Source organism: Malaclemys terrapin, chromosome 4 (assembly GCF_027887155.1).
Source record: "Malaclemys terrapin pileata isolate rMalTer1 chromosome 4, rMalTer1.hap1, whole genome shotgun sequence".
Taxonomy (NCBI): Eukaryota; Metazoa; Chordata; order Testudines; family Emydidae; genus Malaclemys; species Malaclemys terrapin.
The window spans coordinates 83,995,103-84,016,070 of NC_071508.1; the positions used below are offsets into that span (position 1 = coordinate 83,995,103).

The following is a 20,968-nucleotide window of genomic DNA, read 5'->3' on the forward strand; positions in this document are numbered from 1 at the left end:
CAAGGATTAATATGCTGAGTAAGACATAGCTCCCTTTGGTACCATTATACACCCATCAAGTTTTCTCCAAGGGACAGCAAACAGGAACCTGATACCCTTCTTCTGGTCCCTGCTTCCCCAAGACCTCCAAGCTACTAAGAGCTATCAGACTCTAGATGCTCCTAACATTCTGCCCCACTCAAGATTTCATTTGAAGGATGGTCTGTTGTATGGCAGAAGGTGCCTTTATACCCCAGAGAGCCAGCCCAGACTCAAGGTGTTAAAGATGCCAATTGCCAGCCATTTCAGCCACTTCAAAACCCAAGACCTAGAGCTGCAGAATTTCTTGTGGCCATGGTTGAGTACTGACATTAAAAGTAACCCTTCTTCAAGGGTGCCTACTAGGGCACCAGAGGACCTAACTTCAGGAGGTATTTCTGAAGGAATGTATGTATGAGTTCTGGAGCATGAACATTTTCTACCAGCTCCCATGATTGTGCTTCTGGTTCATAGCACACACAGTCCACCAGATTATAGTGTTTGCCACTTGGACTCTAGAATTTCCTGGGCCTCATACTCTTGTTGGCCTTTGATATCTACTAAAGGTGGTGGTGGAGTAGAGTGGAGTGAACAGGAAAGGGATTCTCCATGTTGGATTTCAGAAGAGATAGATGGAAAACTGGGTGGACCATCTAGCAACTGGAGCCTAAATGCTACAGGGTTAATTGGTTCTGCTATCTTAAATGGGCATAGGTACTGATGATCCAATTTTGCTGAGGGACAGGTGGATTTTAGCTGTTTGAAGGACAACCAGACCTTATCTCCAACAGACAGGGTCAGTGTGGCTTGGCATTTTTGCTCAGCTGATGTTTATATGTCTTCTTGGAGACTTCAAGGTGTTCACTAAGCTCTCATTGGACCCAGTGAAGGTGGGCAACTAGATCTGCTGTGGAAGGGACTTGAGAGTCTGGAGGTGCAGCTGAATTAAGTTTAGAGTGGAAACTGTAGTTTGCATAGAAAGACCTGTGTTGGGTGGATGCATGAGTGGAACTATTACACCTCTTCCCCAACATAACGCTGTCCTCGGGAGCCAAAAAATCTTACCGCGTTATGGGTGAAACCGCGTTATATCGAACTTGCTTTGATCCGCCGGAGTGCACAGCCCCGTCCCCCCAGAGCATTGCTTTACCACGTTATATCCGAATTCGTGTTATATCAGGGCGCATTATATAGAGGTGTATATGCAAACTCTGCATATGGCAGGAGGACAACCCAGTCACCTTGACAATAACTGAGAAAGCAATAGAGGTGTTGCTCAAGGACCTGGTTCGCTTGTTTTATCTACCTGTTGGTCTGCGGGTGATAGGCTGAGGAGGTAAGAAATTTCATTTCTAAGAGTTTGCAGAGTTGGTGCCAATAACAGGAAGTGAATTGTGAACCTTGATCTGAGACTACTCCAGTTGGCAGTTCATGGCGCTGAAAAATATGATCTAGAAAAAGGTGGACCGTTTTCCTGGATAGTTGGCAGGGACTGAATGGAAATAAAGTATGCCACCTTAGTGAGGAGGTTGACGGCAACAAGGATGACAATGCAACCATGGGAGTAGGGTAGCTTTATGATGAAGTCCAAGGATACTGAGGACCAAGGTCGTGATGGGGTAGGCAAAGGCTGAAGAAGGCTGAGTGGTTTGGCACATGGGCACTTACTCCAACAGTACAGATCTCCATAGTAGAAGGCTAAGTAGGTGTTGCCATTCTAAGAGGGTGGGTGAGAAATATTAAAGACCAAATTCTCTTCTCAAAGCACCTGTGTATTTCTGGAGTAATTCTATTGAAATCTATTAAAGTACTTTGGATTTATACCTGTGTAAATGAGAGCAGAGCTGGTCCCTGAAGAGAGATTGAAAGACCCCACCCAATCTGACACATCTGATCTAGCTCCAGAGTTGAGGGAATAATGCTTCATAAAGGTGTGAAGTGAACTGCATATCGCAGCTTTACAAATTTTAATACATACAAGGAGATGAAATAATTATCACAAAACAGAATGGGCTTTCAATTCTTCTGGATAGTTGGAGTACTATTGGAGGCTTTAAAGTCCATTCACACTGATCCTGGCCCGTCTAAGACCTCGTCTACATTACATTTACACCACTAAAATTGGCTGCCATTGCTACCACTGGTTCTACTGGTGGTACCAAAAGTGAGAATGCTAGTGTAGACAAGGTACCATCAGCTACCAGTGTTTTAAGCACTGTGTGTGTAGCCTGCTCTAAGCAGCATTACACAAAACAGTGTTTAAAACGGACATGCCCACCTGTAGTCAATTGCCCCTGAAACCAAAACTTCTCCTTTACTTATGGAGTTAACACTATTTAAAATATTATTTATCAAGGCTGGGATTATTCTAAAGAGTCTAAAAGAGTTAATCAATAAGAGTGCCTATCACTAAGTCTCCTTTGAAAATATCAATCTAATATTTTTCTAAAAGACATTGGAGATACCTGCTTCATGTATAGAATTAAACGGCCAGACTCACTGGTATGCTCTAGCTGCTTCACGTTACCTTGATGACCCAAAACAGCCATAAACCTATCTTAATTGCCAGTTTAAATGGATTTAGAGCTACCTTGTGTGGCTAAAACAACCCAAAAACTTTTGGTGGCCTGGGCTAAAAGGGAAGGATCACTTTTGAGGGCAAAGGAAAATGTCCATGATCTTAAACCACTTAATTTCAAATATTAATGTGTATTTGTACTGTCTTTTGAAGGATGATTATGAAAATAATGGATCATTCAGAAATACATTTAACAGTTTCCTTCTCCTTAGGGTTACAGAGTCTCCTATTTTTCTCCACAGTTACCTTGGAGCAGGCCTCTTGGCCTGGATATTTCCCTTAGAAGAAAATTTCTGACTTCTCTTGTGGGAGACATGAGAAATCTGCAAAACTCCTACTTGTCCTGCCCCAAGGGTAGAAGAGGATGCCAGAAAAATGGTAAATAAGTCCCCACATCCTTGTTAACTCCAGCATTCTACTGAGGTATTATTACCTCACCACTCAGAAGGCACTGCTGGAGTGGAGTTGAAATCTTTGCCACACTGGCAGCTACTTACTGCTGACCCAGACTATAACCACCCTGAAGGAACACCGGAATGTCATTTGCTGAAGTGGAGATTGAAATCATGGTAGGCTATCAAAGCTTGGCAAGACCCCTAGTATTTGGATACCTTCTCTTACTCTGAAATGCATTATGCCAAATTTTCAGTCAGTGGAACAACACTGATTTACTCAGCTGAGGATCTGTCCTGCTCTGTGCAGAAAGGCCCTATTTACAGCTATGCTACATTGGTATAATTGATATTCTCTTAATGCTGACTTTTTATTGCAGGGTTACAGCCATTTGGATTGTCCACTGACAGCCTAGTGATATGAGCTGCTGTTGCATTACTCTGACCTGCCAGCAGTCCAGTAAGGTGGTAGCCTAGGTAAAATGCGCACATGAACAAACATGGAAGAAAAAGTTCAGGCTTATCTTTTTCTGTACATTCCATGTTTCCATGTTTGTGGATGAGCTCCTGGCTCAGGCAGTTTCATGGTAAGGGCTGGTGGGAGCCCCCTGGAAATATAGCATTTAATAGCTATCTGGTAGGTGAAAAATTGGTGCATTCCAGGGGGATAAGCACAGTGGTACTCAATTATAGTAGAGCAAATTGAAGCTGGTGCAGAATTTGGCAGCTTGTTTGTTACAGGGTGCATTTCTGGTGCACGTGATACCAGTGCTTTTGGGTCTCCACTGGCTAGCTGTTAGCTGCTGGTAAAATTTAAGGTGTTGGTTCTGACCTACTTATCGGACAGACCCTCTAGGGTCTGTGTGTGTGCAGTGGCACCTGAGGTCACATAAGAGAAAGTGGGGAGCTGGCAGAGTGTTTTCCATAATGGCCCCTTTGAAACTTGTGCCTCACTGGCCACGTTCAATTGATTTAACTCAATATTTTATAGGGAGCCAGAGTAGAGAGCGAAGGACAGGCTTGATGTGCTCATGGCAGCCTGTGTTGCTGAGGAAATGCACTGCTGTGTTCATACTAGTTAGAGTGTCCTAAGGGCTGATGACTAGGGCATGCTAGAAAACAACAATTCTGATTAGCAAAAAATTTAGAGGTTTCAAAATGTGGTTTTGGTTTTGGGTGTCCGTTCCTCCCCCGCCCCCCCGCCCCCCGCAATTAAACAAAAATTAGACCTTTTAAAATTGTTTGTGAAAAAACTAGTCAGAGAGAAAGAGAGCAAGACCCCAGAATAGCAATTAACATGAGGGTTAGGGCACTCACCGGGGCCAACCATGGCCCAGGTGGGTGCCCTTGCCATTGTGTCTCCTACTGAAACTATTCCACTTTGTATAAATAATGAAATATTATTTGGGTGACAGTGAGAGGTTTTGATTTTGACAAAACAACATTTTTTGACAGACAAGTTTTGTCAAAAAAATTTCAACCGGTTCTATCGATGGCTTCATACCCAGGGGTGTTGCCTCAGTGAAGTTCTCCCAGTGCAAATGCAGTTTCCCAGTGTAGTATGGAGTTTGCACTCAGTATGACTTACCTCAGTCTCACCAGTGCAAGCCCCATTTTACATTGGTGCAGCTCATCACTATGGGGTTGCACTGGGGGAGCTATGCTTCTGCAAAAATCCCTAATATAGAGTAGCCTGTATACATGCAGCATGTCTGGACTGGGTAAATTCATATCACCCACATTCTTCCCTGATTTAGTCAAGCAATTTAATTGGTTTCAGTGTCCTCTGAGAGCACACAGGCCATACCAGTGGATTATGATGCCAGCAGCCCCTGCCCGACTCTGCCTTCCTATTATGACATGATTTGCTGCCTCACCTGTAGGCATTGACTGTTTAAGGAAATTCAAGAGGGGGAACTTGCTATTCAAAAATCTACTTGAATTTGACAGTCATGGGTTCCTAGTGCAGCAGACTTCTAGAAAGCTCTTCAGAACAAGCTAGAGCATTTGTATCTTGTTCTTTCTTTGGTAGACTCCTCCATGTAAGAAATGGGCTCGTTTCAGTAAAACGAGGCATGAATTCCTAGAAGTAGGAGTCTACTTAGGGAATGTACACAGTATTTAAAAAAGGAGAGACAAGACATCTCTTCATGGCCTTGCCACTGACTTATGTGGCCTTGGAAAAGTCATTTAACTTACTCCCTGATATGTAACTTCTGTATTCACAAGCATAAATGGGAATAATGATGTTTACCTACCTAACATGGGGGGGGGCGCTGTGTTTATGAAGTTCAATTAATTATTAGCCTCTCCTGAAGCGTGACCACTTTATGTTGCTCCATCTTCTGTTTGTGCCTTAAAGTCAGTTTAGCCAGCTGGTAGAGGACATCCTCTTCCCACTCCAAGCAAAGGAGGCATGTCCACAGGTTACTAGACATAGTTGGGGTGTTCCTTTGCCCCAAGGATTCCTGACTGCTGGAATATCCCTTTTGAGTTTTAGACAACTGACTCGATTTAGAGCAGTACTAAGGCTGCTCTAAATTGCATCTCAAGACCAGACCACCACCTGGGAGCAACATGAACAGGGGGCACTAAGATTGTGCAAGTCATCTTTCCCACATCCCTCTTGAGCTGTGCTGAGCAGACCCATTATTTGCAAGATACATTGGTATGCTCACATGAAAGGGTAAAATGTTGTTGTTATCGTCATCACCTAACAATGGCAAAAAAGTATTTTGATCAATCCTACCATTATATTAAGATTCTTCACTTAATTATAAGCAAGGGGAACAATCTGAAATACAGCATAGCACATTTGATCTAGTTTGTGTTTCAACTGTATTTGTGCAAGTTTCATATGTGAACTATCTATATTTATTCGTAGAATTATGCTATGTGAGATTTGATGATGAAGAGGAGGAAAGCATGAAGACAACAGAGTAAGTCGTGTAAGAGAAACAGAACAACAAAGGCACTGAAGGTGGATTTTGGCAAGATGTTACTTTGTAAAAATAGTTCCTTTTTTCTTGTCTATATTCCCGCCCCTATGTCTGATCAGCTCCCCAAGCTGATCCCCTCTCCATCGCCAAATCCTGTCCAGCTTCTGGAGTGCCTTTGGAAAGTCATACCTTGAAGGCATGTGCATGTTTGTGTGGGTTTTTGCTCTCGAATAACCTGATGCAGCCTGTGATAGGAAATGGAACAGACACAGGCTGTTCTATCTTCTGCTATTTCCCCATCAGTTGATTATTTGTGTTTTTCTGGAACATCCCCTCTTAACTTACTAATTTTTTCCTGTTTTGTGTGTAGACAACATTAGAAGCTACTTCTCTTTTAGGAGCTTCAGTGTGTGTGGAGCCTCCAGAAGCCAGATCTCCATTATGGGAGATCTTCAGAGAGTTCTTAGCAAAGGAGAATATGCCCCCTTCACATCCGCTCCCATGTTTGAGAGCAACTTTATCCAGGTAAACATTTAAATGAAATTGTTTGGCACTGATGGTTTGACATACCTTACATAGAGAATTTCCATTTTTATCCCCCAGTGTGGATGCTGCCCACTCCTTTGTTCATTTCCACTATTCTCATTCTCTGTCTCACTCCAACACGTGTATATTCCCCTTCTCATACACACTTATCCTACTCTTCCCCTCACATACACTGGGCTAGATACCAAGCTATGCTAGTGCTGCACACAGCTAATCTGGAGGGGAGAACAAAGGCGGCTTTGTGAGCCCTTTTCTCTTTTCCACACCTTTATCCTGGGAATAACTGGGTGCTGATTCAACCCCTTGTGCAACTTAGAGCAGCCTTAAGGTTGCACCCAATTGCAACACCCCCTAAGTAGTCATTCTAGCAAATCTTGGCCTGTGTCTCCGATATCTCCTCATAAATATCTAACTGTCAGCTCAAGATCAACAACAGACCTCCTAATCTCCCCCTCCAAAAATCTTCCCCACTCCCTCCTTTCTCAATCACTGTGGCAAACACCACCATCCTACCTGTCACTCAGATCCATAACCTGAATGTCATCTTTGACTCTGCCCTCTTTCTCTAGGTCCTCGCATCCAGGCTGTCTAAATCTTGCCAATTCTTTCTCCATGAGACCCCTAACATGCAGCCTTTCCTATCCATCAGCACTGCTGAAACTCCTACCCAGGCTCTCATTATCTCGCATCTCAGTAACTGCAACAACCTTTTCTTTGGCCTCGACAAATGCAATCGTGCTCTGCTCATATTCATTCAGAATGCTGTTGCAAAGACCATTTTCCTAGCCCATCATTTTAACCAAGTCACCCATCTCTTTGCATCCCTCCACTTCCTTCTCTTTCCCACATCAAACATAAGCTCTTGTCCTCACAATCTATCCCCACCCTATCTTATTTGCTATCAAGATGTTGACTTCTGCCCCCAATCAGCCCATGATACCAACCTCTATCACCCTCTGGTACATTTTTAAACAAACATCTTAGTGTTTTCACCCATGCTGCCCATGCGCCCCATAAACATCGAAAAAGCTACCTCATTATCCTCCATCAAAACTCTCCTTCAAACTCTCCTTTGTTGTAATGCCTACAAAAAAAATTGACAACCATCAGGCTGTTGGCATGCTGAAACCATTGCCTATCATGCTGACCAATAGTGTGTCATATATTCCTTGTACTACCCTGCGGGTCCATCTGTCTCTATTTGTTGTCTCTTGTCTTTATAATTAGATTGTAATTCATTGGGGTAGGGACCGTCTTTTTGTTTTGTTTGTACAGCACCTAGAATATTGATGTCTTGGTGCATCACTGGAGCGCTTAGGTACTACAGTAATACAAATCAACAAATAAATAATACACCTCTACCTTGATATAATGCTGTCCTCAGGAGCCAAAAAACCTTATCGCATTATAGGTGAAACCGCGTTATATCGAACTTGCTTTGATCCACCGGAGTGCGCAGCCCCGCACCCCTTGGAGCACTGCTTTACCACGTTATATCCAAATTCGTGTTATATCGGGTCGCGTTATATTGGGGAAGAGATGTAATTATTAATAATAATAATAATGGATCACCAGAGCATTGCAGCACCCTTGCCATGCCCCCTTCACCACGGGCCATGAGAAGTGGTAATGCAGAGATGGCTAATAGCTGAATATATGTCCAGTTAGCTGATTATGCCACCTTTCCAACCCCTTCATTCTGACTCACTTCTTTCTCCTCCCTTTCCCTTTCTTCATACACACACCCCTCTCATTCTTTTACATTCCCTTATCTTCTCACCACCTGAGTTGTGAGAGTCCCAGGCAACTGGTACCACAATAGGTCTGTGTAATGTATTATCAATGTAATGGCTCCATGACATACTGTAATGACTTTGTTTTTGTATGCAGGTTAATAGGAGAGGTGAACCAATTTATGTTCATAACCGTCCCAACTGTGTGACTGTAGGCATCTGTGCATCCAGCCCCAGTCTATCACTGCCCAATGTGATGCTGCTAGCACACACAGTGCCTACATCTTCCCAGGAAGCTGTGTCAAAGCTCTGGAAGGCCTCAAAGCAGCCATCCTCCATGGAGCAGCTAGTACTCAGCAGGTAAGTTAGCACTAAGGAGTGAAGGTCAGTTCACAGAGCACGCTTTCCACAAAGGCTTTTTGTAAGTCTTGGTCATATTTTGGACAAATGCTTGTAACCAGGTGTCTCTCCACTAGTGTCCATTTAGTAATGCTGTCCTTTGGATGAAACATTAGCTAAAACATGCATCCTTTGGCCAATCTCCAGTGGCCATTCCAAGCCAAAGGCATTAAAAACACTTAAGTAAATCTGTAAGTTCATCAAAGAAATTGTCTCTCGTCTTATATGTAGATTGCTCTGTGGTTGTACAGTGCCTAACACAATGGCCTCCTGGTCCATGTCTAGGCTCCTAGGTGCTGCCAGAATACAAATAATAATTAATAATATTAAAAGCAGGACAGCCTGTAAGAAAATTGGTGGATTTGCTGGGTTACCAGGGAGCAATCAAAGGGAATAGGGGCATATCAGATAAGCTAATGTTGTTTGCACAAGTTTTTACAGTAAAGGATGCTGGGGAGACACCTACTCAAAATATACTTTTTTCAGGTAATAAAAATGAATTGTCAATAGAGGAGGAGTTGGGACAAAATGATAAAGAGCAAGAGGTCACCAGGAATGGATGGAATACATCCAAGAGTTCTGGTAAATTGGAAAGCGTTCAGAGAAGAGCCACAAGAATGATTAAAACATGAAGAAAACATGCCGTATAGTGAAAGACTCTCAGAGCTCAATCTATTTATCTTAACAAACAGAAGATTAAGGGGTGATTTGATTGCTATCTATAAGTATCTACATGGGGAACAAATATTTAATAATGGGTTCTTCAATCAAGCAGAGACAGGTATAACACAATCCAAGGATTGGAAGTTGAACCTAGACAAATTGATACTGGAAATAAGGCATACATTTTTATCAGTGGCAGTATTTAACCATTGGAACAATTTACCAAGGGTCATGTGGATTCTCCATCCCTGGCAATTTTTAAATCAAGACTGGATGTTTTTCTAAAATAAATACTCTAGGAATTATTTTTGGAGAAGTTCTATGGCCTGTGTTATATAGGAGGTAAGACTAGATGATCACAATGGTAGTTTCTGGCTGCGGAATCTATAAGAATTAAGTGGTTGAGCTGATAAAATATACGATCTCTCATTAAAATCAATAACCATACCAAAAGACCAGAACAAATGTTGTTGCTATTTGTTCAATAAAGGCCCTATAGCTGGTAATTAAGAGATGCTGTAATTTTAGTACTAGGAAAACTGGTTGAAACAATAATGAAAAATAGAATTATTAAACACATGATCATGCTTCTCTAAACTGTTCAGATTTTTTGAGCATGTCAGCAAAATAGTGGATAAAGGAAAACTGGTTGATAGAATTTATTTGGACTTCAAAAAGCCTCTACCAAATTTTCTCATGAGAAGCTAAATAGTTATGGAGTAGAGAGTGAACTATAATCTTGCTTTTGAAACAGGCTGAAATACAAAAAACAAAGTAGGAATAAATTAGTCAATTTTCAACATGGGCAAAGGTTAACATTGGGGTGCTCTAAGTTTTCAGACTTGCACTAGTGTTGTTTAATATATTTATTGATTATCTGTAAAAGAGTGAACAGTAAAGTGGCAAAATTTGCAGATGACACAAAATTTGGGTTAGTTAAAACCAGAGAAGACTGTGAGAAACTCCAGAGGAACCTAATGAAAAGAGCTAAATGGGCAATCTGATGACAGATTAAATTCATTGTTGGAAGGAATAATTTGAACTACTCTCACAAATTGCTAGATTATATATTAATTGTAACCACTTAGAAAAATGATCTGGACATCATTGTGAGCAGCGCAATAAAACCTCTGTTCAATGTGAAGTAGCAATCAAGAAGTCAAACAAAATGTTAGGACATATAAAGGATGGGATAGGATATAATAGTGAATACACAGACTACTGATTGATCATAGAAACATAGGAATTGTCATACCTGGAAATTAAAGGTTTAAGGGCACTTTTCAGAAAGAATAGGGGTTAACTGTAGTGTCCTAGTCAATATACTGTGCCCTTTCTAAAAAATCAGGCTTTAATGTCACAGGTGCTGTGAGCTATTGCAGAGCACCTCTCCCACAAAGGGCATAGTGGCATCTGAAAAGAGTGTCTCAGGGTACACTCACCATGCTTTTCCCAACAGACTTCTCCCCTGCAGTCGGGATGTGCCCCCAGAGAAGACAGACATAATGTCTTCTTTGAGAAGAGTCTGCATGCATTTCCCTTCAGACTACTCCCCCTGCAGCCCATTTCCTGAATCACGCAATGGATATAGGTCTCCTGTAAGCAAAGACTCTAGCTGGTCTCACACCTGAGTTTTCTTGTAGGTTCTTCCCCTTGAAGTTTGTGGAGATCACCGTTCACAATGCTGAGAGGCGTCGCCTCAAGCTGAAGCTGGCAACTGGCCGCTCCTTCTACCTGGAGCTCTGTGCCCCACCAGACAAGCTGTGCCTCCTCTTCCGTCAATGGCTGCGGCTCATTTCTCTCTTGAAACTTCCCCAAGACAACTACAACAATACTCAAGTCAATGTAGTGTTTGAGAATTTTAATGGGCAGCAAGTTGAGAGAATGCAAGGCACAAGGAACCAGTCAGACAACGTGAGTCTTTGGCGGTGGTTCGTAAAAAAATTCACATGCTTGTTCCACCATTCCTTATTATTGCACAAGTCAAAGCTTGTGCAATAGACAAGAATTCAAAGGAGTTACAATTCTGTTTATAAGGAGTTTATATAAAAATAACTGGCCTGTCATAAGGTCCCTACAGAATCTGAGGGTGGTGGCAGCCAGACGTGCAGCCCTGCTTGGTTATTTGGATGTCAAGAAGTGGGGTACCTGACACCATTGTCCTGGCTTTCATTTTCCTGATATTTTGGTGAATGGGTTGCTGTGGCCTTTAGTGGTGCTTTCCTTCTGAATTTCCCCTCTGATGTGGGGGCAAAGGGCAGAGCAGAAGAGGCATAACATAGCTGAGTTCTTCACATGGCCTGTGGTAGCTGATGGGTGAGGTGCATTAGACAGTTGGCATGTTGGGAGGGGGCTGGGTATTCCAGCTCTTGGTTGAAGTATTAGTGGAGAGCTAGAAAGGTCAGAGGTATTCACTTGCTACAACTGAAAGACAGAGAGGCAGCAGGCGTGGGGAAGGATGGAGGGCTAAAGACAATATATTCATACTCTGGGCTTTCATCAGCAAAATTGGTGGAAACACTGCCCTTGGTCCACACTTAGCAAGGAGACCAGGATAGCTGCTGATCCTAAACGTATGTTTTTAAAGGTGTTACCCAAAGCAAGCAACAGAGACTTTCGGCATAGGCACCTCCACATCTCTCTTTTTTGCCCCACCCATGCAAGCCCCTGCTTCAGCCTGGCAGAAGGAGGGCCATGAGAAGATGAGAGACACATGCACACAAGTGACTGGCTTTTGTCCAGCCTGTTCTTAAAAACCTCCAATGATGGGGTCCACAACCTCCCTTGGAAGCCTATGCTAAAGTTTAACTACAATTAGAAAGTTTTCCTAATATCTACCTAAATCTCCCTTGCTACAGATTAAGCCCATTACTTCTTGTCCTACCTTCAGTGGATATGGAGAAAAAGTTATCACAATCCTCTTTATAATAGCCTTGAACATATTTGAAGACTGTTATCAGGTCTCCCCTCTTAGTCTCCTTTTCTCAGGACTAAACATGCCCAGTTTGTTTACTCTTTCCTCAGAGGTCAGGGTTTTCTCCTTTCACTCAGTCTAGTATCCTTAAGGAAATGCAGTAAGGCTTTTTTTTGCACTGATCTATTTCCCTGACATTCTCACTAGTCCCTTTAGGATAAAATCTTTAATTCCAAGTCAACTCAATTTTTCATAAAGAAACTTTCTTTCCATAGAATATTGCCCGCAATGACACAGAACATGATCAACAGTTTCTTTAGTTTTGCACACATTACACAGCCCATCTTTATGTCTTTTTAATAAGTTTAACTTTTCATTTAAGGCATAATGACCTGTTAACACTCTAAAAATGGCTACTTCACTTTTTCTGTCATGTCAATGGAATGTAGTATTATCTTTGATTTTTGATCATACACCATAGAACTTAATTCTTTTGTTTCCTTGGGCTATAGTTCTTGTCCTTTCTTTGCAGGCTCCTTCGTGACCACACTTCTAAACTCTTGTGTACTTAAGGGTATCTTAATATCCACCTCCTAATTTTTTAGAGTATGTTTTGCTGCTTTGTCAGCCAACTCATTTCCAGGTATTCTGATATGCACTGGAATCCATGCTACTGTTACACAGATATCTATTTGAGTTATTTCTAGAGATAGGAATGTTATTTCACTTCTTATGTCATTTCTGCTTTCCAAAGTCCCTATTCTGATTGTCATTATGTCTGACAAGGAATCATATAAAATTACAGCTTCAGCTGGTCAGAAATCTCTTATCCAGGTTAGTGCCAATATTATCCCCACTAGTTCAGCCATCAGAAATTACAGAGCCTTTTTGGTTTCTGGATTCTAATACTAGGAGCACAAAAGGCTGTTCCTTCTCTACCTGTGCTGTCATCTTTAGATCTATCTCTATAGACTTTGCAAAGCTGGCCCCATTTTTCATTCATAAATGTCATTGGTCATAATGTGTGTTTTTTGTCCTTCATTTGTTGTTGTTGTTTTCATACAATTCCAAATCCACATATGGAGGAGTAAGTGATCAGCTATAAGCTGATTTTCCCTGAGTAAAAATGTTTCATTCTCTCAATTTCTCTTTTTTACATATCTCCTTTACCCATTTTTGACCCCGATACTATGAGGAAGTCTGTAGCAATCCATATCATTTTGTCTACTAAACTCTCAGCAATCCCCATAAATCTGTTGTGTACTACCATTTTCATGATTCCCTCTTATCTTTGCCCAAAAAGTTAGCTCTAATAGTTTTATCTCTACTTTTATAAGTGCTTCTCCAGTCAGACCCCTTTTGCTACAAACTTCCTCTCCTTATGCTAACCAGCATGCTCCTGCTGCCCATCTGGGCTTCATGATCCATTAAGGTTGGCTCTCCCTCCAGGTGCAGACAGATAACTTAACTGGCCTCTCAGGCCCACATTAACCCATTTAGGACCTATGTGGGGTACACACATTATCACAGTGTCTTACTCTTTTTGATTTTATCTACACATGCCTGTGCTATTCTTTTGTACTCCTTAGCAATTTGTCCATGTTCCCTCTTTTTATAGAAATCCTTTTGGATTTCTAGGTCATTAAAGAGCTCCTGATGGAGCCATATTGGCCTCTTACTATTCTTCCTATACATTCTTTCCATTGGGATAGTTTGCAATTGCAGTTGTGACTTTTATATCATCTCCTTGAGAAGTAACCAGACACCTTAAACCTTAGCCATCAGACAAATACCTGGTATCTGCTCCCAGGTCAGAGCAAAGACAGAGGAAAACCCAGGGTAATGATTGTTGGATATAGATGGGATGAAGAAAGGAAAAAGAAAACTTGCAATGTAGGTCATTAAACAATGCTCAAAGGTTAATTTTGGTCAGTATTGGCTTCCATGATCCCATGGAGAATGAACTCCTCACTCATACCCAGAAGAGGTTTCAGGGGTGTCGAATGTAAGACCCATAGGCCGGATCTGGTCTGTGGATTTCCCATGAATCCTCAGGCTTGTCTTCATGACCCCAAAGTCAGTCCACACTTTGGGGGTATGATTTATACAGTGTTCCAGGGTGCTGCGCTCTAATTCACCATGTAGTCTCTGCTAGTGTGCATTTATGCAGTCCTCTTCCAAACAGGACTACATTAATGTGCACTAAGGAACATTTAGGGCACACCAGTAGGGTCACACAGAGGAGTTAGAGCAACTGGTGCTTTCTACAAATCACACCCTCATAGTCCAGACTCTGGCGCAGCAATCCAGCAAAACCTCATGCACAAGTGTAGAACCACTTGGTTGCATTTAAGAGGGACTGGAGAGGTATGAGTCTGGTGGTTGCTGGTACTTGCCTGGGTGAGGGAAAATGGCACTGAGGAGCACTTACTCACCAGCTGGAGAGTAGATATGCCAATCTGACAAGTCAAAGAAAAGGAAACTTTCAGGTGAAGCTAAAAGCAATTATCAACATGAATTATCTTTATCTATTTCTATTTTAATCACTTTTTCAGAGTGTGACTCTACCAAGTGGCAAGGTATTAGACCAGGCCTGACATATTGGTCAATAGTCAGTGGCAAAGGGACAGGGTGGGGAAGTATCAGAGGGGTAGCCATGTTAGTCTGTATCCACAAAAACAATGAGGAGGCCAGTGGCACCTTAAAGACTAACAGATTTATTTGGGTATAAGCTTCCGTGGGTAAAAAAAACCACTTCTTCAGATGCATGGAGTGAAAATTACAGATGCAGGCATAAATATACTGTCACATGAAGAGAAGGGAGTTATCTTACAAGTGGAGAACCAGTGTTGACAGGGCCAATTCAATCAGGGTGGATGTGGTCCACGCCCAATAATTGATGAGGAAGTGTCAATACCAAGACAGGGGAAATTGTTTTTGTAGTGAGCCAGCCACTCCCAGTCCCTATTCAAGCCCAAATTAATGGTGTTAAATTTGCAAACGAATTGTAGCTCTGCAGTTTCTCTTTGAAGTCTGTTTTTGAAGTTTTTGTTGTTGAAGTATGGCTACTTTTAAATCTGTTATAGAATATCCAGAGAGGTTGAAGTGTTCTCCTACTGACTTTTGTATGTTACCATTCCTGATGTCTGATTTATGTCCATTTATTCTTTTACGTAGAAACTGTTCAGTTTGGCCAATGTACATGGCAGAGGGGCATTGCTGCACATGATGGCATATATCACATTAGTAGATGTGCAGGTGAATGAGCCCCTGATAGTGTGGCTGATGTGGTTGTGTCCTCTGATGGTGTCGCTAGAGTAGATATGGGGACAGGGTAGGCAACAGGGATTGGTTCCTGGGTTAGTGTTTCTGTGGTGTGGTGTGTAGTTGCTGGTGAGTATTTGCTTCAGGTTGGGGGGCTATCTGTAAGCAAGGACTGGCCTGCCTCTCACGGTCTGTGAGAGTGCGGGATCATTTTCCAGGATAGGTTGTAGATAGTTGATGATGTGCTGGAGAGGTTTTAGCTGGGGGCTGTACCTGATGGCCGGGGCGGGGGTGGGGGGGAGGGAAGCTTTCACTGCCATGGTTCCTGCTGTATTGGTCCCATGGGTAAGTAGTCCCATTTCTCAGGACTGGCAATCTGACACTCCTAACCAACACAAAATTCAATATAAATAAAGAATTGATAAATATGATATTATTGTCTGATCTCCACTCAAAGTCCCAGTGGTGCTGATCAGCTCCACCCTGAGCCTTTACTTTGTGCCCATTCCTATTGTCTTATTTGTTGGGTGTCTTCCTTATTCCCTACAGAGAGACACCCAGCTAGAGACTCTGAATTCTACTGATATCCCAGAATCAGAGAAGGAGGAAGTTGCTAACCGAGCATCCTCCAAGCGAGTCACCATCTCTGGTATAGTGGGTCCTATTGAAGAGTGTGGCTGCAGCAAGAGAGGGCTGGCAGTTGCCTCACGCAGCTCCATAATAAAAGAAACCAAAAGAGATCCCAGCAGGCAGTCAGAGAAACAACAAAGAAAAGATCACCTGAAGGTAAAGAAGAGCAAGAGCACAGAGAGGAAGAAATCCAGGTATGTGTGGTTGGGGATATATTGATGCTAAGACAGAGGGTATCCACAGCTGAACTTTAGAGAATGAGAAGTGGCATGTTCCTGTCATTACGGAGGTTATTCTTTCAGCAACACTTTAGAATTACTGTGATATTTCTGCTGCTGTATTAGGTTGAACTGCTTAGGAACATAGAGAGGGATTTTCAAAAGCACCTAGACTTGGGCTCCTCAGTCATGCAGGCATTTTGGAAATCCCATCCATAAATCCATAATTAGGTACTAAATGAAACTGACCTGATTGTCCAAGATATTGAGCACCCACTGCTTACCCTGACTGCAGAAAAAGCTGCAAATGCTCAGCATATCAGAAAATCAGGCCACTTTGATTTAGGTGCTTAACTTTAGAGACCCATGTTTGAAATTTTTGACCATACTATTTGCCATACTAGATCAAGCCAGGGGTCCAGTTGGTCCAGTATCTTGTGTCCTGAACTCCATACTGGCCTATGGAGTTCAGTATCCTGCCTCCTTCTGTGCTGGAGCAGACTACTGGTCTAACTAATTTCCTGCCTCTAGCAGTGCGCACTGGCTTATGGTTCAGAGCAAGACAAAACCCCACGCACCCATACTGCACCTAATTGTGGCATATTGCAAGAAGACATTGGAGAAATTCCATCCTCTTCCCATCCCCTGCCTTTACCCTGCAGGTGGCTTTACATCCAGAAGTGTGAAATCTGATTACCTTTATCTTTACCTAAGTGTTGACAGCAGTAGCGTAGCTAAGGGGGGTGCAGGGGAAGCAGCCACTTCCCCTCAGCACATTTTCCAAAAGCGGCGCCTTAGTTAGGGGTTACCATAGCGCCAGTGCGCGGGGCCCATACTCCGCATTAACTCACACCTGTCAACTCACACATTAACAGCATTAAATAGTTCAGTTGCATGTTACATAAGTGCAGTCCATAGCATCTAAATTTCCTGTATATTCTATCACACCTACATTTCAAGGGCAGCACTGTTACACAGAGTTAGCAGGGCATGTTCCAACTGCTGGCAGAGAGAGTTTAAAATAACAGAACATATTATGTAATCCTCTTGTGACTATTTGTGACAGAAGTGAGCATCTTAACTTTCTGTTTCCAGGGAAAATGTAGCAGAATATAAAACAGAAAACAATTTGCAGGCTTCAGGTATGAATTAAATGTTTTAATATTTATTCCCCTCTCCATCCCCACCAACTGTGTTCCTACACTATTTCCTACAATGAGTGTGCACAGGAGAGGCTGAAACTTGAGTAGCTGGGACTCCCTACAGCCAGGATTTCTATACCATGGCCTATGGTGATTTCTGCTGGGAGAAGCTAGGACTGGAGCACCTAAGAGTTCCCCATAGTCAGGATGCTTAGACCATGCCATATACAGTGTCTCGTGCAGAGTGAAGTTGGGTATCTAGTCACTGGGAACTACCTGACACCCTGGACTTCTACATCCTTCCCAAAAATGCCTCCTTCTGGAAGAATCTGGCACCTGGACTATAAGTCTTTACTCCTGTAAAACTCCCTGCGTTAATATTTTCTCCTATATTTTCAGTGGATAAGTGGTGCTGTCTTTGCCTGCCAAATGGTAACAAGAGACTAAGAGCAGATTTAATACATTCTTGAACTCCCTCACCCCATGGCTGAATTTGCGGTGTGCGCATCCTGCATACTAGTAAAGCAGAGATTTGAACCAGAGTTTTTGTGATCCTCCCCATGAACTTCCTCCTCCAGCCAAGCCACAGAAATTGGAATGAGTGGAAGTCACTCTTTGAATATTTTATGCTGTTACTCTGTCCACCTCTTTCTACTTGGCTTATTGGTTATGGGCCACTCCTTTTCCTACCTGCTATGTGGTGATCTTGCAATGGCTCACCTGGCATGGATGGCTCTCGGGATCCTATTGTGTTTCATTATGCACCCACATTTAATTTTTTTTTACTTATAATAATCTCAAAACATTGTCTGCCTGCACAAATCTGTTTTTCCTTCACCCACTTAATGTGTTAGTTCCTGTCCATTCATGTGGCTGGCTAAGAGTCTTGCTGCATGTATCTGTTTGCCCGTGGTTATGTACAGTATGTGAATCTTTGTGACTGTCTCATCTATGATTCTCTTTCCTCCATCTCCCACAATAGCCATTCAAGCCCACTTGGGGCAGATGTGAATCAGCACATATTCAGCACACTATCTCAATCCTTCCACCATATATACATATACAATATTTACATTTCTCCAGCATTAACATTTATGTGAAAAGTATTAAATGAAATGGGGTCTGGGATTACCCTTTCTTAGAAATTGTTTAATTTCAGTGCAATTTCCCACATTTTAGAAGATTTTAAGACAATCACACATAAATTGTGCAGAAAATGTTAACTTTGACATAAATTGTGCAGCAAATAGAATTAAATCCTTGAACATTGGGTCTATAGTAAACTATATTCTGATAAGATACCATATCTAAGGCTAAGATTTTGTCATGGATATTTTTAGTAAAAGTTACAGACAGTCATGGGACCCCGTGACCTGTCTGTGACTTTTACTAAAAATATCCATGATAAAATGGGAAGGGACTGGGCAGCTGAACCCATGGAGCCTCAGAGCTCCAGGGTCCCTCTTCTCTTCCCAGCAGAGGGGAGCTTCAGGGTCCCCCTCCACCCTCCCCAGCAGCAGGGAGCTGCAGGAATCCCCCTACCCCCCGTGGTGGCCGGGGGCTGCAGGGGTCCGCCTGCCCCCTGCAGTGGAGAGGAACTGTGGGGTTCCCCCTGCCCCACCATGGTGGTGGGGAGCTGCGGGGATCCCCCTGCCCTGCGGCAGTGGCCGGGGAGCTGCGGTGGTCCCCCTGCCCCATGGCGATGGTGGGGAGCTGCCAGGGTCCCCCTGCACCAATGTGGTGGCAGGGTAACTGCGGGGGTCTTCCCTGCCGACACAGCTGGCGGGGAGCTGCGGGGATCCCTCTGTCCCCGGAAGCATCCAGGAGCTGCGGGGTACCCACTCTGCCCAGGGCAGCTGGGAGCTTGGGGCCCACTGCCTCAAGCAGCTGGGGTACCTCACAGCTCCCTGCCGCTATGGGAAGCAGCGGGACCCTGCAGGTCCCAGCCACCAGGGCAGAAGTCATGGATTCTGTGACCTCCAAGACAAAATTGTAGCCTTAACCATACCTAACAAACATGTACCAAAGCCACCAGAACCAAAATACCTTTGCATATCTCCCCATCTCACACACACACACACACACACACAACCATTAAAGCCTTCAGAAAAACAGTTCCAATCTTGCACACACAAAAGCATCAATGTTGCAAAAAACCATGAAAAACCAAAGCAGATTTTATTTTGAAACAACGGGTTCCCAGGTCCACCTGCCTCTTTACTACCAGATTTTCTGAGCATCCCTCCTCGACAGTCATGTCTCCATTTCCTGATATATAAAACCAATCATTTATATGTATTTTGTGGTAGTGTTTTTTGCATAAACTTTTTATAAACTATAAAGAATGACTGACTTTATCTCCCCTGGTTCTTCCCTTTCTCTTCTTTCACATCATTGTTTTTCCTCCTGTGTCTAATTGCTTCTTTTCCTCAGTAATTTACAGTTTTTCAGCTTTCTCTCTAATTAACATTTCCTTTCCCCCTTTCCCTCTCTAAATCTTTTATCCTTTCATATTCTTTCTCTTCCCTTCCATATTCTTTCAATCCCCCTTCATGTTTCCTCCTCCAAATGTTTTTTTCCTTCTGTGTTGCCCTTGCCCCCTCTTCCATTTTCCCTTCTTCTTTTCTTCCTTCCTTGCTTCTCTCTCATTTCATTTGTTCTGTGATTCTTCCATCTCTCCTTCTGAAGGCCACTCTCAGGCAGAGGAAGTGTCTCCTCATCCTGAGCCAGCTGTGGCCTGCAAACTGTGCACATTTCTCAATTACTGATCAGTTTTTAGCAGGAACAGAAATGATCTTCAAACCCTGCCTAACAACTGAAAAATGTGACAGCACCTTGCAGGTGGTGTCAACTGGTGTCAGGTATGCACAGACTTTTTACATCTCTCAGCTGTTCCACAGAGAATTAACCTCACTTACTTCTGGTGTGAGGTTAACAGCTGAGAAGTGGCTTGTGGGAATGAGTGAGGGGTAATAGGTGTAGGGACACCCTACTATGGAACACAAAGCACTGATTCTGGTAAACTCAATGCTGTGACCTCTTAAGAGGTGGTGACGAAAAGAGAAATGTCATAGCCCTGAATTGTGTGTGTGCGTATCTTTATGTGTGTTCTCTCTCTCTTTCTCTCTCTCTTTTGATTCCCTGCTTTCCTGGGCTTTATTTTCCTTGTGCTCATGCTGTTTCTTTACAGGAAAACAAAAGAGTGGCAGTAAATCCGGAGTAATCTGTTGCAAGTAGTCAAAGGGGCTTATCAACAAGAAAGAATTGAAAAAAACAAAGCAAAGGAGTCTGAAGATGAGATACAACTGGAGCAGGAAAAAGAGAGAAGAAAAATTACCCTAGAAACATCAAAACTGTCTCCTACTTTTTAATATTATGAAATTAAACATTGTTGAAACACTAACACTATCTCTTTATTTTTCTAATCCAATATGAACAACCAAAGAGATATTAGTTTTGGTCCCTGGCAGTGGGCTCTAGATTCCCAATGAAATATATGATACCATTTTTCTCATGATATATGAAATGGCCA

The 20,968-nt window shown here is 42.7% G+C and overlaps 1 protein-coding gene across 1 annotated transcript; it reads left to right on the forward strand.

The window, feature by feature from the left end:
• The first annotated feature begins 6,368 nt into the window (after positions 1–6,368).
• Positions 6,369–20,738, forward strand: GARIN2 (golgi associated RAB2 interactor family member 2). Its single transcript, XM_054024727.1, has 6 exons — positions 6,369–6,452; positions 8,364–8,566; positions 10,912–11,182; positions 15,996–16,270; positions 17,390–17,436; positions 20,627–20,738. The coding sequence occupies exons 1-6, from the start codon at positions 6,369–6,371 to the stop codon at positions 20,671–20,673; spliced, it is 927 nt and encodes a 308-aa protein (XP_053880702.1). The 3' UTR covers positions 20,674–20,738.
• The last annotated feature ends 230 nt before the right edge of the window (positions 20,739–20,968 follow it).